Source organism: Gekko japonicus, unplaced genomic scaffold (genome assembly GCF_001447785.1).
Source record: "Gekko japonicus isolate JY-2015 unplaced genomic scaffold, Gekko_japonicus_V1.1 scaffold884, whole genome shotgun sequence".
NCBI classification, from domain to species: domain Eukaryota; kingdom Metazoa; phylum Chordata; class Lepidosauria; order Squamata; family Gekkonidae; genus Gekko; species Gekko japonicus.
In genome coordinates this window covers 676,087-694,181 of record NW_015172029.1, presented here as the reverse complement: position 1 = coordinate 694,181, position 18,095 = coordinate 676,087, and the positions used below count along the sequence as shown (strand labels likewise).

Here is an 18,095-nt window from a genome sequence, read left to right as displayed (position 1 = left end):
CAAAAGTTTTAAAGCAGCTAAGAAAATTTGGTCTAGATCAGAAGCTGCAGTCTAGGCTAACGGTCTGCCAGAATAATTCTTATTGATGGCAGAATATTTACAGGTTTTATAGGATTAATTTTAGTAAATCAATTCCGACTGTTTTGTAATTGTCTCTTTTAATACTACTTTTAGCACTGTCTGGAAGCAACCTGGTTGTAATGTTTTTTTGCTGGTGGTGCTTGTTGTTTGATCCCGTTTTTATTTCCTGGTTGCATATCAAATTTGTAGCGGCCTTTGGCCCCATTCAATAAATCTAAATCTGAATCTTATTATACATAAAACAAAAGGGAGGGTGGGATATAAATTAAATGAATAAATAAATAATCCTTATTACAGTACTCTTTGCTTGGTGAGGGAGTTGTTTTTGCTCCCACACACAAATTAAATAGGGACCGTTGTCACCCTTTATCACCACCCTGCCCCAGAATGTTGCTCAAGCCGCCAAAAGCAAGACGAAGACTGCAGCTGTACCCTTCCTGCACGTCCAGGGAGGCAAGCAGGTGAAGTTAGGCTTTAAAGAATATTTAGAGAAATATTGGGATGTTAAGAACAATTTAATTTGCTTTGATAATTATTGGAGGTAGATGACAATAGAAAAAAGATTAGTGTATATGAATAATAGTAAAATGGTATGTTACCGGTAGATTGTGATAAAGGTATAGGGAGATTTGGAGTAAATTTAAGATATGGGCTGGAGGTTGGAGCACTGTGGGAAGCCAAGAAAGGGGTGGGAGATAGGAGAAAAGGATGTATGACAATCGGAAACCGTATTTAACCTGTTATTATAGCCTAATAAAATGTTATTGGGGGGGGGAGTTAGGCCCTTCTTCATCCCTTCCCAAGGGACTACTACCCTTGTTGGACTGGCTTTTCTGTCAGTTCAGACAACTGCTTGCACATGGGCACCCAAAGTTATGCACAGGAACAGAGCCTGGCTCTCAACTGCACCCACCCCCATCCCACTGCTAGCCCGTCTCTCTTCCTGTTCAAGACAGCTGCCCCTTACCTGGACTCTGAACTTCCACATGGTACCAACAGGGACCCCAGGGATTGGTCCGTAATGGTTTGACGGGACGATGGTACATTCTCTTGAGCGTCCCACACACGCCATGCCCTTTAAAAGAAAGAAACACTGACACTCCAGAGAGAAGGAATAGCCACAAATGAACCCCAGAACACAACGTTTGCAGAAGGGGAAATCTGGGACGTCCAAGGTGACAACACTAATGAGCCATGCAAGCCTTCCTACAGTCCTCAAGTGAAAGCTTATTGCAAGGTTCCCATCGGCTGGCTTTTGGAGCCAACAGAATAAGAGAAAGGTCAAGAAAGAGAGATAATGTCAAAAGCCTTATGGCTAACAGTTCAACCCGAAATCCACCCACATGCATGGAGAGGGGAAGATCCTTGAAAACTTCATACAGGCTCTGGGAAGCGTCTACACAATACAGTTGCTACTACAGAATCAGACCAGAAAGTAACTTTGCTTCCTGGTCCTGTGTCATGTGGATGCAAGCCTCTGCGAAACAGCAAGTGTTAATTTTCACACAGGCTCCTCAAGCTCAGCCACAACCCCTGCTCATTGCCAGCCCCTGAATACTCCCACAATGGAAGCCAGACACCACAAGGGCATTAGGAGACATTCCAGGTACTTAGCCCCAGTTCAGGTAAAGGAAGCACACACACACACCCAACAGCGGTACAGGACTGCAAGGTTGGCGTTTGATGTCCTAGACAAGACAAGCTAGAATAGACCCACCTTGCCCCAATCCCGCTGAGAGGATGAGTTAGCAGATGCCATCTTAGCTTTCTTTTTGCTTTCTTTCAGCTTCTCCCCAGCCAACACCACCTCACTCACGTCATTCCGACACTCAGGGCAGTACCTACAGAAGTATTGACACATTAAAGGAACAGATATTTGTCACCCCATTTTTATCCTACTACCAGAATTTTATTGTGTATATAGCCAAAGGCTGTCACAATACAGAATTAGGATAATAAAAAGAAAATAATAGGTAAAACAGCGATTAAAAAGAATTTTCGCAACAGTAAATATGGACCAGTTATAAACAGTAAAATTGTAAAATAATCCAGTTAGTCATAAAAAGGTTAATTTTCTGAAGCTGTGGATGACCACACTTCTGGTAACATAGGGGTGTGGCCTAATAGGCAAATGAGCTGTGCTGTCAGGGGTGTGGCCTAATATGCTAATAGGTTCCTGCTGTTGGGTGTGGCCTATTATGCTAATGAGTTCCTGCTGGGCGTGGCCAACTTGGGAGCCAGCCGGAACTCCTGTAGAAAAAGCCATGCTGATAGGCTTGCCAACCTCCAGGTCGGGCCTGGAGACCTCCTGGAATCACACCTGATCTCCAGACCATTGACACCAGCTCCCCTGGAGAAAATGGCCGCTTTGGAGGGTGGACTCTGTAGCATTGCACCCCGCTGAGCACCCCCCCTTCCCCAAGCCCCACCCTCCCTAGTCTCTGTCTCCAAATGGCCAGGAATTTTCCAACCCAGGGTTGGCAACCATGTCGAAGAACCGTGCAGCCTTAACTGTTTTCCCTATCGGATGGTGAAATGCACTTCCTGGGGTGTGTGTGTTCCTGTGTTTCACAACACGGTTTACTGAGGCACCGCATATACAAGAACGTAAGACCAGCGGTATTTGAGAGTATCGCCCTGTGAGTAGAGCCATTGGCATTGTCTGAGAGCATAAGGAAGTAAGTGCCTTTCTGAGATTCTGAGATGTGATACTCACTAGGGTAAGGAGATCTATCGTGATTTCTTTTGAATAACTTAACCCAAGGGGGCCCATTTTTATCTGCACCAGTAGGAAGTTGCACAACAGAACCCCTTCGGGAGGGTGGTTTCTCCCCTCCCTGAACCGTGACGTCCCCAGCCTCTGCCCTAAACCTCCGGTTGCAGAACAGTCAGAGAGTCCAGGAGCACCTTACAAAATTTGAGGCAGCCGGTAGGGTTGCCAGCTCCAGGTTGGGAAACTCCTGGAGATTTGGGGGTGAAGTCTGGGGGGAGGGCAGGGACCCCAGTGGGGTACAATGCCACAGAGACCACCAGCGTTCCCTCTGAGCTGAATCAGTGTGAGCCGGCTCAGAGTTTTTTAGCCTCCGGCTCACCCATTTTTGCCTTCGCTTGGGAAGGGTGGCTCCAGAGCAAACGAATGTATGCAGCAACCAAATCGGATCGCTCACCACCTTTAATGCCAGCAGCTCACAAAGCAGAATTTCTGCTCACAAGACTCCACAGCTTAGAGGGAGCATTGGAGTCCACCCTCCAAGGCACCCATGTTCTCCAGGGGGAACTGATCTCTGACCAGTGACTTGCCCAGCACAGTCTAGTGAGCTTCATGGCTGAGCAGAGGCTTGAACCAGGGTTTCTGTAGCCCAACAGAGAATGCAACTCCTGAATGGACCCTTCTAATTACGGTCACGAGTACACACAGTGGATGGACTCAAAGTCCATGCTGACTCCCCAGATTCTGTCCTAATACACAGGAAGGTGGAAATTAAGGATGTACACTTTTAGCAGCATCAGAGAGCCAGTTTGGTGTAGTGGTTAAGTGTGCGGACTCTAATCTGGGCGAACCAGGTTTGATTCCCCACTCCTCCACTTGCACCTGGCTGGATGACCTTGGACAAGCCATAGTTCTGATAACAGTGGTCCTTGAAAAAGAGCAGTTTCTGTCAGAGCTCTGTCAGCCCCACCTGCCTCACAGGGTGTCTGTTGTGGGGAGGGGAAGGGAAAGGAGTTTGTAAGCCGCTCTGAGACACCTTTGGGAAGTGAAGGGCGGGGTATAAATCCAATCTCTTCTCTTCTCTCTTCTTCATCTGTGCCTGTTTTGCTTTCAGTGCTTTAGCTTACATTGGTAAGCTTCCTTCTGAGAATCACATTGTTTTCTGCCCCCTTTTTCAGAATCCAACCATGCCTACATTGGGGGGGGGGGTCCTGCAGCTCCTGTTGGCGTGTGAAGCTAACTTGCACAGATTCTGACTGAGGGCCTGTCTAGCCCAGTACTGTCTCCCTGGACTAGCAGGGGTTCTCCCACCCCCAATCCTTCAACTGGCAAGATGCGGCACTGGACCTAGGAGGTTCTGCACCACACAGCATGCGCTCCCCTGCCAAACTATGGCCCCACCCCCAACAGCTCAGTGGAAAAGAAGAGAAGAGAAGAGGACAAGACTGGAGTTCCCAGAGGACAGACTGTGGCATTCAGATACACTGCATCTGCACGCCTTGCAGTATGCACACAGTCCACCCTATTTATATATTTTTTTTAAAATCGGCTAGACTGTGTGCATACTGCAAGACATACAGATGCCGTATATCTGAATGCCACAATCCTGTCCCCCTGGGAACTCCAGACTGGTCTCATTAAGTCAGAGAAAGGTTGACAATAGTGCAGCAGTAGTTCCCCAACATTTTCCAGGTAGCAGGCAGGCAAAAGAGGCTTTTCCAGAGAGGTGCTGCCAGGTAGTTCAAGATCCGGTCAACAGGGAAAGCCTCTCAGTTCAAAAGAAAGGGCAGTCTGTGAACTCCCCAACACCCATCTACAATAGTTTCAGGTCCCCATAATGGCTCCCCAACAGTCCTGGGATTTCTATGGAGACAGCAGCCAGCTCACTTGGGCCCAAAGCTGCTAATCTTCCCCGGGGCTAATGTGCAGTCCCAGGTCGAGAGTGTGAACTCCTTTGGCAGAGGCACCTTTCACAACTTACCAGTCATCATCTTCAGGTATCCTGCTAAGAGGAGGGTTGAGACAGTAGATGTGGAAAGCCATGTCACACTCATCACACATCAGCTGCTTCTCGGGGCTCTCTTTCCCACCACACACGTGACAGGCGCACATCCGGCAGGTCTTGTTAGGATTGTCCTTGCAGTGCTTGCAGACAGGTCCACTCTGCCCTGAGGAGATTCAAAAGCGCACGCCCCATGTGTGAACGGACCGAAGACAGTGCTGGCCTTGGATGTCCCCACACAATCCATAACTAACTAATGAAATTAACCGCTTCAAGACTGGAGAAGGGACATTTCACCAGCCAAAGGAATCGGGGCCGCTGGGAAGTGGGGCCGCCTCCTCTCTGGGAAGGACACCATGGCAAGGGGAAGACCGGCTCAATCCCCAACCACTAGCCAGAGATGCAGGCACAGAGAGATCACTCCCCCCCCCTTCCTGCCAGAAAGAACCCTCCTCCCCCAACTGACTACCCCAAGACTGGAGAAGGAGATGGGAAAGGGTTACCCTGACCTCCGTCAGCAGCCAAAGGATAAATGACCGCAGGGGGATCGTCTCCCCACATGCACACTTTCAACCAAGCAAGACAATCAGTAATGAAAAATCCGTTTGGTCCCAACTGGATATAAATGCCAACCATCAGACGGCTCTCCCTCAGCTACTCGTCACCTTTGCCCACCCCACGCCTCTGTCCCTGAGCAGCTAGTCTTTTCAGATCATAACCCTGATGTCGTCCCCAGGCAGAAAGCCTTCTCAGCGAGCCTTTAAATACATGGGACCTCCGTGTTCAGAAGCAACTGGCCACCAGCTGCCTGCATCTAGCTGTCCAGCATTGGAATCCTCACCCAGCATGGTGGTCCCTGGGTCCTTTTCAGCCAGAGCTATCCCTCCAACACTAAAGTGGAGAAGAGCCACAGAGGACAGAAATAAAAGGGACTCACTTTTCATTGGGCTGTCAGCAGTCAGTGGGACAGCGCACCCAGGTTTTTCAATCTTGTAGATCTCGTCCACAAGGGTAATTCGGCAGTCATTTAAGGTATTTCCAACGTTGCTACAAGGGAGGCAAACCAAAACAGGCAATTCAAACAAAACTGACAGTTTGACACACAGAGAGAATTTGTGCATGATCAATAAGAAGACGGGAAAAGGAGGAAGCTGGCCAGCTACTCTGCAAGCAGGGGCTAGATGGAAGCCTGGCATTTACAACCCTGGAGCTGCACCCGTCTCTTCCCCCCTCCCCCAAATTCAGGGTTTGGATCAAGGATTACAAGGAAGAAGAATCTGTGGTGGCAGGGACCCTTGCAGGTTTGGGGTCTGCTACTTACCCAAGAACTATCTTGGCATACAACTCCTTGTACGTTCGGGTTTCTCGTTTTTGTAGGATCTTGGCATCGTACCAAAATCCCCTCTCCTTCGGGTCATCTGGGTTGTAGTTCAACATGACATAATCTCCTATTTCAAGTTCCTCCCACTTCAGAATTGTCCTGGCACGAGCGCGCACATTTTTGGAGCTCAGCTGGATGACACCATTCTCTGGGTAGCTTTAAGAAGAATACCACACAAACAACGTTTAATACAGCCCACCCTAAAGCAAGAGATGTTTTAAAATATACCACATTTCCTAAACAGTTGCTTCTCTGGCAAGCTGCAAGCAGTATGGATGTTTAAACCAGAAGTTGTCAAATGCTGTAATGGCTGACTTTGGAAGGGAATAGCAGGCAGACAGGTTTCTTGCTTGCCTGGGGGCCCCCTCAAAACTGTCTCAGTTACAGCCCTGAAAGTTAGGAAGGGTCAGGAGAAAGCCCCTCCCGTGTAGCCAATTTGGCTCTGGAGTAGTTTAGGAGTGGCTATTGAAAGGGACAGGCTACAAGCCAAAGCCTCACTATGGGTTATACGGTGGGGTAACCTTCACAAGTACACGCCATCTGCAGCTGGATGCCATAGCCACAGGTCAACTGAGATGAGCTGCTGTTGTACTATTCCCTTGCTCAATACATCATCCATTAGTATTTATTATTTTGGCATTTAAGCAGCAGGGGAGGCCCCACACTTTCATCGGCATATTCCCTGGTTTCTACAGCAAACAGAGCGCATTTCACAACACAGCTTCTTTCCCGCATCTCAGGCAGGAAACTTACTTGTCAAAACCAAAGCAGCTACACCTAGTTCACCTGGAGGGCTATGAGTTGCATCTGAAGAGCGCTGGGTCAGCCCCTCATCTTCACAGGCTGCCAAGAAATCTTGCCACAATCCCCGCTCTACCCGCTAACTTAGCACTCAAGAAATCAGGCACATTCGGTCAACAGTCACTGATGCCCTGGCCTGAACTCACACGAAAGTGTTCCCAGCTAACACTGGTTTACTTTCTGCATGATGAAGCCAACGCAACTTGCAATAGGAACCAACGGCAGGCACGACCTCAGCCAGAACTTCATGGCTGCAGCGTTCTGACTCAAGGCTGAAGCACCTGCAAGGTAGCAACCTGCAAGGGGGAGGGGCTCTCATATTCCTGCACACGGTGCTCTTCCATAAGCAAGCAGAGGGGGAGACTAGGAGTGTACCATTTTTTCCACGCAGCAGCAGCAGCATTTAAGAAGCACTGCGAAGTGAGTTACAGAGCCCATACTCCCCCCCAAAAAACTTGCATTTTAAAAAGGCACCCAAGATCTCAGTTGACCAGAAACTGCCAGCTGGCCGCCACAGCTCCCCCTCCGCCCAGAACACTCCTGCAGGGGCCCAGGTTCAGATCCAGCTTCAGGGACGAGCTGCTTGCTAGGGAAGTTCCCACGAGGCACTTCAAAAGCCACTCACTCTTCATATTTCACATGATATACAACATCCTCCTCGGCAACGGCTTCCGGAAGCTCGGATTCCTCGTCGCTCTCGTTCACCTTGCTGGCCGCCTTCCCTTTCAGAGTCACGTTTACAACCTGCGCTTCAAACCAGGCCCCCATGCTCGTATCACGAGCATCCACCAGCTCGTTGATCTGAAAGCAATAAATACGCGCGTTTGCATAGGCTGCCATGAATCTAGCCTTGAAACGACTCAAGGGCAAACTCTGCTTTTTTCCCCCCACCTCAAACAACAACACTGAAGAAAAGGGATCGCTTTCCTATACAATACCCTCAGATACTGTTACACCACAGGGGGCCAAGCAGCGTTACACGTGGCACGGGAGACAAGGGGATTGTGCTACTCTGAAGCAGAACAGGAGGGCCTGGTTACGCCATACAACCGACTCATACAATCCTCCTGCTTGCTTCGCCTCTGCTGTGCTGTCTGCTCCCTGGTTTTACAGGCAGAACTACTCTGAGATGCAGGGGCCCAGTTATGGGCTGCAGGGTATACTGGTCTCATACAAAAGAGTCAGCGGTTCCATCACTATTCTGACGTCCAGCTGGTACAGCAAAACCCTCTCTTGGGTCTTCTGCCTCCTGCATCCCACTGTCTGAGGTAAAGGAGAGGTATTGCTGTATCTAATAGTAAACTGGCCAACCCCATGTGGATGGACGATCAGGTGCTTTAATAATGAATAACTTAAGTGGGAAGGAATAACTTAATTATAAGCCACCTATAGAACTCTTAAGGGGGAGCACAGAAATCATAGGCAACCTGCAGACAAGGTAGGCACCTACCTACTCACAGGGCTGTCTTAGGTATGCTGAAAAATGTGACTTTAATAACAACAAAACCTCCAAAAACAGCCCAATGAGGACTAAAAATGCTCTAGAATCTTGAAAAAACCTGGACACTAAAAAAAACCCGGGGACGGGGGGGGGGGGGGGGATCAGCCTGCTTCAGTCCCTGAGAGTGTAAGAGTCCTGGGATTCAACAAACAGTGGTGTTTCACAGACATGGATGGCCACTAAAAGCACTTCTTGGTTTCTGGAAATAATTTTCTCAACTCAGCCTAGAGCTGAGGATATTTTAGAGCACAGCTATGCTAGTGGCTTAAACTAGTTTCACTCTCCTTCCTTTACCACAAGGGATCCCAGGAGACCATCTAACAGAATTCTTTGCACCCTCACCAAACCACCAACGTTTTTTTTGGAAGAAACCGCAATAGTGGAAGTGAAACGTAACTGCTTTATGCCACGCTCCTCTGCCAGAAGATGTTCAGTCTGGATTAGAACACGAGACATGATTCTTTCTTAACGAGTTTTGAGAGTTTATGCATTTAATGTCTGGGGTTTTTTAATCATTTTACAGACCACCTTAAGCATCTTTAACGAGGAAAAATGTTTAAATGCTTAAACTGCTTAAATATAAAAACAGCACACTAATAATTTATTCACCTGGCATAAAAACATATCAGTGTACACATTTTTAATGGCTCTCTTCAGACTTCTTCTACACATAGGCTTTACCTCTTGGAAACAACTCTTATACTATTTCTTGAATTTTAAAGAGTAAACTGGAAACCCCCTCACCTTGTAATAGCCGAACCCTGGATCCACCAAGTTCACCAGGTCGGCCTGAGCAGATGTGCTTGGCTGCCCCTCCATCTCCAAAGCCCCTTCCCCATTATTGGAACTCTTGTCAGACTCGCTTTGCCCAGAGCCACAGCCAGAATCCGTGTCTGAAAGTTCAGAGTCCTTTTCTTTGTTGGCCAGAGGCTGGACGCTGGGGCTCTGTCTGACTAGCAGCTGAACAATATCGTTCAAGCCAACATTGTAATCGAAAAGGGAATGACCGTCCTCCATCTGTAGAAGAGTCGGAAAAGAAAACACTGGTTAATTAGAGAGGCTCCACAAGCAATTGGAAGTTAACTTATTGTCTACTTCTCACGCACAAGAAAGAAGGCCACAACTGATTAGAGCACGGCTGCATTTCCTCCAATGCATATAAAGAGAAAGTGAACGGAATTTTGCTGCAACTCAACAGTTTGTTGCATCAAGGCCCAAGATGCCCAACTCCACTCCCGCATGCTACAAACATTTGGACACGTAACAGAACGAGCCCATGTTACAATTATATGCTTCTCTACACAAACTGCCTCAATTCTGTCCCCTGGGAATGCCTCACAATCTGTTCTTCCTGTCCCACTACCATCGGAGCCATGCAACTGCCTGTTTCTAACCAAGCCAAGGCAAAGAAAATAAAAGAGTTGTCACAAATGACCATAAAAACGCAGCCTTTGCAAGACATGCAACAGTTGAAAAGGTCTGCAAGGTGGCCACTTGGTCAATAGTATCACCCTTTGTTAGACACTAAAAGATGAACATCTGCGATTGAGCAGAAGAGTGAACAGGGACACAGTTTTGGGAGGTCCCACTAAGATGTCCTCTGACTCAGAGGGAGGATCATTGGATACTTACCGTCAAGGGTCCTTCTCCTCTGAGGAAAGGAGGACATCTTGTCCCTCCTGAAGCCATTGTCATTTTTTCTCTCTTCTGCTCTACAGGGCCACTTCCTGTCCTATGATTTCTGTAATTACTATTACTAACTATTCTTCTTGTTGTAATTTAAGAGTGCTGGTTCTTTCTCTGATTTGAAGATTGTTAACTGCTTTTCAGAGTTGCCAAAACTGGAGAGATGGGTGACTCCCACCAAGGAGACAGGAAGTGGCTTTGTTCCTGCCTCCCTGATTGAAGGGTGGGAATCACCCACCAAGATGTCCTTCTTCCCTCAGAGGAAGTATCCTCCAACTTCTCTACCTTTTAGGGATGCTGGAAGTGTGACTGAGAAGATGCATGGAAAGTACTTATGAACTATGCTAAATAGTGATTGTAGTATTGTCTGGAGATCTGCTCTTAAAAAGGCATCAATATGTAATTCAGACAAGGAATCCTGTGGCCCCTTAAAGACAAACGAGTTTATCGTTGCACCAGCTAGCTTTCATGAATCACATGCAGCTAAGCAAAGTGGCTGACCAAAGTACATATCATGGTAAACTTCTTTGTCTTTAAGAAGCCAGGTGAAACTGATTTTTGCTGCAAGAGACAAAGTCCCTCTGAAAATTAAACACTGAAAGTCCTGACATCGCCTCCATCATCAGACCTACTTCTTTTTACAATTGCATCCCTCTCAGAGACTTCCCAGCAGGCAGTCAACAGCCACGCGTTCGTAGCTCAGTTTTCTGTTAGGCCATCGCCTTACAGTAGTCTCCCTGGGACAAGGATGCCCATACACATTTGGAACACAACAGCGAACCTCAAACTGAAGTTCAATAAATTGATTTCAAATTATGGTGCCAGTCAGTCCACGCAACACAACTTATGCACCCCTGTCATAAAATACTTGGGTAGCTGCAAACATCAAGCTCCAGCCTCTTTTACGTTATTGTTTGGTCAGAGGCCAATGAACCCCGTATACACAGCACTGAAGTTTATCAGTACAACAAAGACCCTCGCCAACACCCACTGGCAGATAATACAGCACTGACATGAACAAGACGAGCCACAAGCAGAGTCTGAGACAGCACACAGCACTGCCTTCAAAGCCTATGCAGAAGCCTCGGACAGAACAGTGTGTGTGCTAAAGCAAAGTTGCTGATGGTCACCTTATCCAAAACACACATCTCCACAGTTCTTTTAAAAAACCAAAAAAACTACACCAGCCACCAATTTAATGTACAAGTCTAAGAGTTATCCATCACCTTTAAAGCCCTAATCTGGCTAAGACAAGGGTACCTGTAGGACCACTCACTCATTTATGAAGTTCTATTAAGGTTTGGGGTTTTTTAGCAGAGATCCATCTCTATTCAAGGTATTCCTCCATCCTCCAGAGGAAACAGGGGTGGTTGCCAGAGACAGGGCCTGTTCCGTAGTAGCACCATGCCTACAGAACTCCCTCCATAGATATGTGTCTGACATGTGTCCTTATGTATTTTGTCAGGACACCTCCACACACCCAGGCTTTTTAAATTGCTTGTGCTGGGCTGATGGCGTTTTTGATTGGTTTTTCTTCATTTCCCTCCAGGACAAGCTGGTGCTATTACTATCTGTTGGGTAGTATTGTACAGCTGTCTTAACAACTGACATTTTTATTGACTAGCATTTTATTGTTAGAAATAGCAACAGAAGAAGTGAGGTAGTCAGGAAAGCTCCTCCCCCTGCCACAAATGTTGTCTTTAAGGTGCTACTGAACTCTCACTCTTTTCTACTGCTAGACTAACACAGCTACCCATCTTGATCCATCTGAAGAAGTGAGCAGTGACTCACAAAAGCTCATACCCTGCCACAAATGTTAGTTGCTACTGGACTCTTGCTCTTTTCTGCTGCTGCACAGACAAATATGGCTACCCATCTTGATCAACCTCATTTTATTCTGATGATGCTTGACAGCCATAGGTTTACTGTCACCCTGAAAGCCACATCAAGAGGTGGAATTTTTTTTTTTTTTTAAACCCTTTGAATTTTCTCTGGGGGCAAACTGAAATGCAACTCCTATCACTGCATGTTCCAGCAATCTTCTCCCATTTTTGCATGACAAAGCAGAAACTGGGAGAGATCTTTGCCCTCAGGCACTCTCCAATTTAGAATAAATCATGCCCCACACATTTGTAACCTGAAATGGTGGGGGAAATCATTCCCTTTGTCGTGTGAGACAATACCTCACTATGTAGGGATCAAAACAATGGTGGTATTATAACCCTTTTCCTAAGATGCCCCTAATTGATGCCTTATTTCTTTCAACCCAATATACCCTATACATTTTTGAAGTTTACATAGACTATTGCTATGGGGGGGGGGGAATCCAAACACATAACAAAGATGCAGAATATTTGTCACATCAACTATTTTCCACAACAATATGGCACAGTGCTCTTCCAAGGACGTTCAGTTAGAGCCCCTGCTCCAAAATGGAAATAAACTAACAGATGCTTGTATGGTTTGGTTTTGTTTTTCCTCAGTGAATAATTTATATACCCTTCCTTGGTTCATAAAAACCATACATTCACATCTTCTTACAGCAGTTACAGAGGAAGTCTTCCACTTAACTGTATGGTTAAAGACTCAGACGTCTGTGCCCAAAAGCAGCCATGGTTTCTGTAGCACTTTCCACAAGCAAAGGTTATAATGTGAAGTAGACCACTATTGTTACTTTCTTTTTAAGTGGGGGACTCTGTTGCCCCTCGGTTTCCCAAAGGCTACCCAGTGACTTCTTATTCCAGCTGGGCTTCAGGCAAAGGCAACCCCACAGTGAAGCCCAACCTTCTGCGTATGCATCTCCTACGACCAAGTTTTGGAATGCTATACACGAAAACACTGTTCTCTTTGCGAGGTACATTATTTCTGTGCCATTCAATAATTTAGTTGCTTTCCAGTCATAAGGTTTTTAAAATCCTCTCTCAAAGCCATGCTGCTTCCCCACCAACACTATCCCAAAGCAAAGATAAACAGCCAGCAAGCACATGCCCACAGGCCACATTCAGAACCCACCTAGTGCGCCCACACACACACTCTTCCCTGCAGCAAGCTGACAAGGGAGAAACACTGATTCTCACTTGGTATGTGCGCGTTTCACTGGAAAATGAGAAGTCAAGCCCAGAGGCCACTTTCCAACTTTACAAAATCCTGTGGGCACTGCAGCCCCCCCCCCGCTTTCTTTGTCATAGGACATAGCATCTGACATGCGACTCTTGGGACTCAGACCTCCTTAAGAGACTTAGCTTGGGAATTATGTCTGGAGAGGCCAAAGGTGGTGCCCATTTTGCCTCTCCTTTCTCAGGGCCACAGAAATGTTAAGTGACCCCACACACACATATACACTCACCACCCACACCCCCAGGGAGGCGCCATTCCCGCAATCACTGTTAGCGGCTAACTTAAGTGATATACATAGAGATGTAAAATTTCCGGAAATTTTGAAGCTCGGAAAAAAACACGTTTTTTTTCCGGGAAAAAACGGAAATTTTCGGAAAAATTGAAAAAAATGCTACATTAGCATTTCTTTTGTCTTTTCTTGATTGAAAGTCATTCTGTTACTTTAGGAACATAAAAAATGACATTTTTACTTGGCATGAAATTATCACAACTAGCATATTAAAAATATAGTGTACCGAAACAATTATTACAAACAGAATACATGCAAAAACAAAACTGAAACCTTTTTATTTTCTTCTGACAATCGCACCTCCTAAAGGAAGAAATGCATCTTGTTCTTGCATTGGAGAGTTCAGTTTGTAACCTAGGACTTGCTTGTCCTCAGTGCACAGAAATTAGATCAATCTGATACCATTATATATTTTAGAAATGATTTGGAAAATATTTGAACACCTTGTCTTAAAATATTTTATTTATCATGTTAAAATAAAACATTCCATAATCAATTTATTTTCTTTTTTCAATTTTTCCAATTTTTCGGAAAAAAACAAAAAAGCTTCAGGGGAAAAAACGGGAAAAAAACGTTTTTTTCCCTAATTTTTCAGGTTTTTTTCCGGGCCTTCACATCTCTAGTTATAGAACAGAAGAAATATCACGGGGTTCTGCAAACACACCTTCTTGTTTAAATACAAAAGATTCTCCCTAAGCAACCACACACAGAAGCTGGCCTTCTCAGCAGAAGTCTATGGGCAGCGGTTTTCACACAGACATCTTCTAACCTTCTGAAAACCCTTTTCTTTTTGGGCTGTTTGTCAAGGGATCCCCAAGTGTTTGCCCCAGAACACCTCCGCTGCAGAACAAGCCGAGGCATATTCTAGGGTGCCAGACCATTCCACTGGGCCAGAGGAAGACCTATCAGGCTCTGGTGTTGTCCCAAGCAAACTGAGGATATGCTAAACCTTCCCTTCTGGGCACTGACGAAAAGCCAGCAGTGACTGGGAAGATGTATTTCAGGAAAGTTTGTCTGCTACCTTTTCCACTGAGGCAGCCCCTGCAACAGAGACGTAAACTTTGCTTTAAAAAGCAACCAGGTTTAGCATTAACGAGCTCAGTCTATCTTTTGTGAAGTGATTCCAGGCATTACTCCTTTTTGCATACTCAATCTTCAGGACTGTGCGTGACGGACTGTCGTGATCAGGTCAGATATAGGCGGGGAGGGAAGAAACAGCTCTAACCAGCCACCCAACTCTTCCATTCTTCCGTACTCTCGCTCTCTGAAAGCATGCCCACACATGCACTGGGTAGTGTGCCACCTCCTGCCCAAAAGGGAGTCTTACTAGCACAGCTCTGCCCCTTGTTTTGGAACATAGGCACACAATCACAAAACCAACCTCAAGTTAGCACCCGAGAGTCCACAGAGTGATAAAAGGCAGTTATGACTTGGGGGGAATTTGGATAAGGAAGGCAGAGGATGCAACAGGATATGTAGAGGGTGTAAGGATAACTAAAGGAGGAGAAAATATACACACACAGAGTTGCAAACAGTTTCCAAAATAAAAAATTCTGACACTGTTCTAAGTACACTTGTCCTAGCCTTGACTTACTTCAAGTCTTGAAAAGGTGGACATTCCCTTTCAATCTCCATGGGAAATGCAATGGATTTCCTGTTCAAAGTGGGTTTACATGGACTGGTTAAAGTACCACCTCTCCCCTGGAGACTGGCCTACTCCTTGGATGGGCATTTTCTGACCCCTGCTTCTGGGAAGCTGCCCAATGGCAAGGAATTAGGTTCTGAGAAGAAACTGGCACACAAAGAAACAGATGTCATTAGCTAAAAGCCATGGACTGGAAAGGAAGTATGCAACCCAAAATGAGCTAGGCCTCTCTGGAGAGCTTACCCCACACGCAAAGGGAATATTTGCCCAAAAAATTGAATAGCAGGCAAAGTACAGTCCCATGTTAGAGAATAAGGAGTGTATGTTGGGGGGAGGTATTTTTCTGTGTATTAGAAGCCTCAGAGGTACCCCATGCCGGATTTCAGGCTACTCTTACTCCTAGGGCCACAAAGTGTACCTCTGGGCAGGCATCAGACACTAGCACAGCTGGCAAGGGCATCTTTTACCCACTGCTCAGCAATCTCTGTGTCCCTGCATCACCACAAGGTGGTATGCCTGTCTGCTCCTCTCAAACACTTAACATATAAATGGTAAATAAATATTCCTTGTTAAATCATTTAGATGTTCAATAGTTTCTGCCTGCCCAATAAGTTTCTAGCAGCACAACGGCTCCCCAAAGCAGCTCAGAACAGACTTCATTCACATGTCTTGAGGTTTTTTGGACAGGAAATATATGATTACGAATGCAGAAATTTCCACTTAAAGCCATGAAAAATGTAAGTAGATGCTGAAACCAAACAAGCCCAAATATAAATATTGTGCAACAGTTTTGAACTGTCTCAAGAATAGATTTTGATGACTCTCCAGGGACTGACAGTCATGTAAACACATCTCTCTCAATACCTCAGCTGTTGTGATAGCAGTTACTTGGGGGGGGGGGGGGGGGGGCAGTTTGAAAGGAAACCAGTCTCCTAGGCAGCCAAGCCACTAAGGGTTCTAGGCATCAAAACTAGCACCCTAAACACAAGACAACAAGGCTGTAACACACACTAGTGTTCCCTTATCACATTCACAGGAGGAAAGGATGACCAAAATGTGTTTGCACTAAACAGGTCACACAGCTACAATGATTCCCATTTTCAAAATTCCTGAAATTGTCCTGGAGATTTAAGGAGACTTGAGACGCAAAGAGACTAACATGTGGCAGAGCATGCACCTGCTTCAGAAGTCCGTAGAATGCCCTGTTATGCAAAACAGAAAGAGCAGCTAAATACCAAGAGCCATTTATTTCCGTAATGAAGGTAAAAACATTTTACCTATCATGCTGAACCACATTTACAGAACTGCAAACGGCAACAAAGGCAGTAATAGATCAACAGCCAATCCAGAGCACTGTTTCTGCAAAGTCGCTAGATGGCAGTGCAATTCAGGACATTTCCCTCCACTTTTTAAGGAGGCTAACCAACAAACGCAACAGTGGCCACAGGATTGGAATGTTCTCATTACATTCTTTGCTCCACACAACACAGAAAGGTTTGGGGGTGGGGGCCCAGGGACTCTAGGAAATTTTGATGGGGGTAGAGAAGGAGACAAATACCTGTTTGCCTCTGTAGAAGAGTCTTTGTCTATCAGGTGCCACTCTGAACACTTTATATACCCTTTTCCGGAGATCTTCCACTTTGGTCAGCTTGGAAAGGGAGTCCATTCGATGAGTTTCCTTCCCGTCCATGGTGCGCACTTGGATCCACATTTTAGCAGTATCTCTGTAAGAGGACAAGCATAGAGAACAGGTTAAAATATGGAAGCGGTTTTGGAAAGGAGCGAGGAACGAAGAAATCTCTGCTCTCTACAGCCTATCCACACAATCACCCATCAAACCGAAGATTCCATTCACTCCCAAGCACAGCATTTCACGCCAATACTATCGGACCTACTAGAAGGCTCAGCAGTCCCAAGACCAGCTGCACCTCCTTCAGCATAAGGTTGTCCACAACCCAGAAAGAGCTTAAAACGACAGCCTTCTCTCTAGCTCCCTTACATATTACTCCACTACATACATACCATCATCTCATGCCAAACCCCCCCCCAACCGCCATTTCCTTTCAGCCCGATTTAAGAATTATGCCGTATCAGGCCAACATTGTTCCTCCTCCACACCTACACCAAAAACTCCTTTGTTTCCCTTGTTGTGACTAGTGACAAAACAGAACCTTCTTATTCCCGGTGGGTAGCTGTGTTGGTCTGAAGGAACAGAACGAAGTTTGAGTCCAGTGGCACCTTTAAGACCAACAAAGTTTAATTCTGGGTAGAAGCCCATATTCAGAACTAAACTCTACCCGTCTTCAGAATTGTGCAAGCACGTGAAAGCTTATACCCAGAATTAAACTTTGTTGGTCTTAAAAGGCGCCACTGGACTCATCCTTTTTTTCTTAATCCAGCTCGAACCTTTGAACCGCCTCCACTGAGTACCCACCTCCTTCCCGCCAGCCATTCCCCCATAATCCAGTGGTGCCTTCCCGCCCCAATCGCCTGTGGAGTCCCTCCTGCCACTCCCCTATTGCCTACCCCAGCAGAGCGCTATGCCACGGCCCCCCTTGCAGCCCCTCCCAGACTTACCCCGTGAGCCCAACAACCCCTCTGCCAGTGTTTTTCCAAGCACTCAACTTCCCACCCCACCCCCCACAACCTCTGCATCTTCCCAAACCCACCCTGTCTGTCCCTCCCCCATGCTTCCTTAGGTGCCCCCTCACTTTCCACAGCCCCACACGCTTCCTTCCCCACGTCCCCCCATCAACCCAATTTGTGCCACCACAGCTCACTCTCCTCCCCCTCCACTAACTTACCCTCTGAACCCTCTCCCCCCCACACTTTTAATTGCCCCTAAGCGGCCAGGATTCTCCCCACTTTTACCCCTCAGCCGC

The 18,095-nt window shown here is 46.5% G+C and overlaps 1 protein-coding gene across 1 annotated transcript in view; it reads right to left on the bottom strand.

The window, feature by feature from the left end:
• The window catches only part of UHRF1 (ubiquitin-like with PHD and ring finger domains 1), a 36,728-nt gene that overhangs the window by 9,166 nt on the left and 9,467 nt on the right, over positions 1–18,095 (bottom strand). Inside the window, exons 2-9 of the mRNA XM_015420591.1 lie at positions 16,772–16,937; positions 9,221–9,493; positions 7,601–7,776; positions 6,115–6,330; positions 5,731–5,840; positions 4,773–4,959; positions 1,799–1,922; positions 1,049–1,156 (exon numbers count right to left, since the gene is read on the bottom strand). Coding sequence (XP_015276077.1) covers positions 1,049–1,156; positions 1,799–1,922; positions 4,773–4,959; positions 5,731–5,840; positions 6,115–6,330; positions 7,601–7,776; positions 9,221–9,493; positions 16,772–16,924 — 1,347 coding nt within the window. The 5' untranslated portion in view covers positions 16,925–16,937. The remainder of the gene's footprint in view (positions 1–1,048; positions 1,157–1,798; positions 1,923–4,772; positions 4,960–5,730; positions 5,841–6,114; positions 6,331–7,600; positions 7,777–9,220; positions 9,494–16,771; positions 16,938–18,095) is intronic.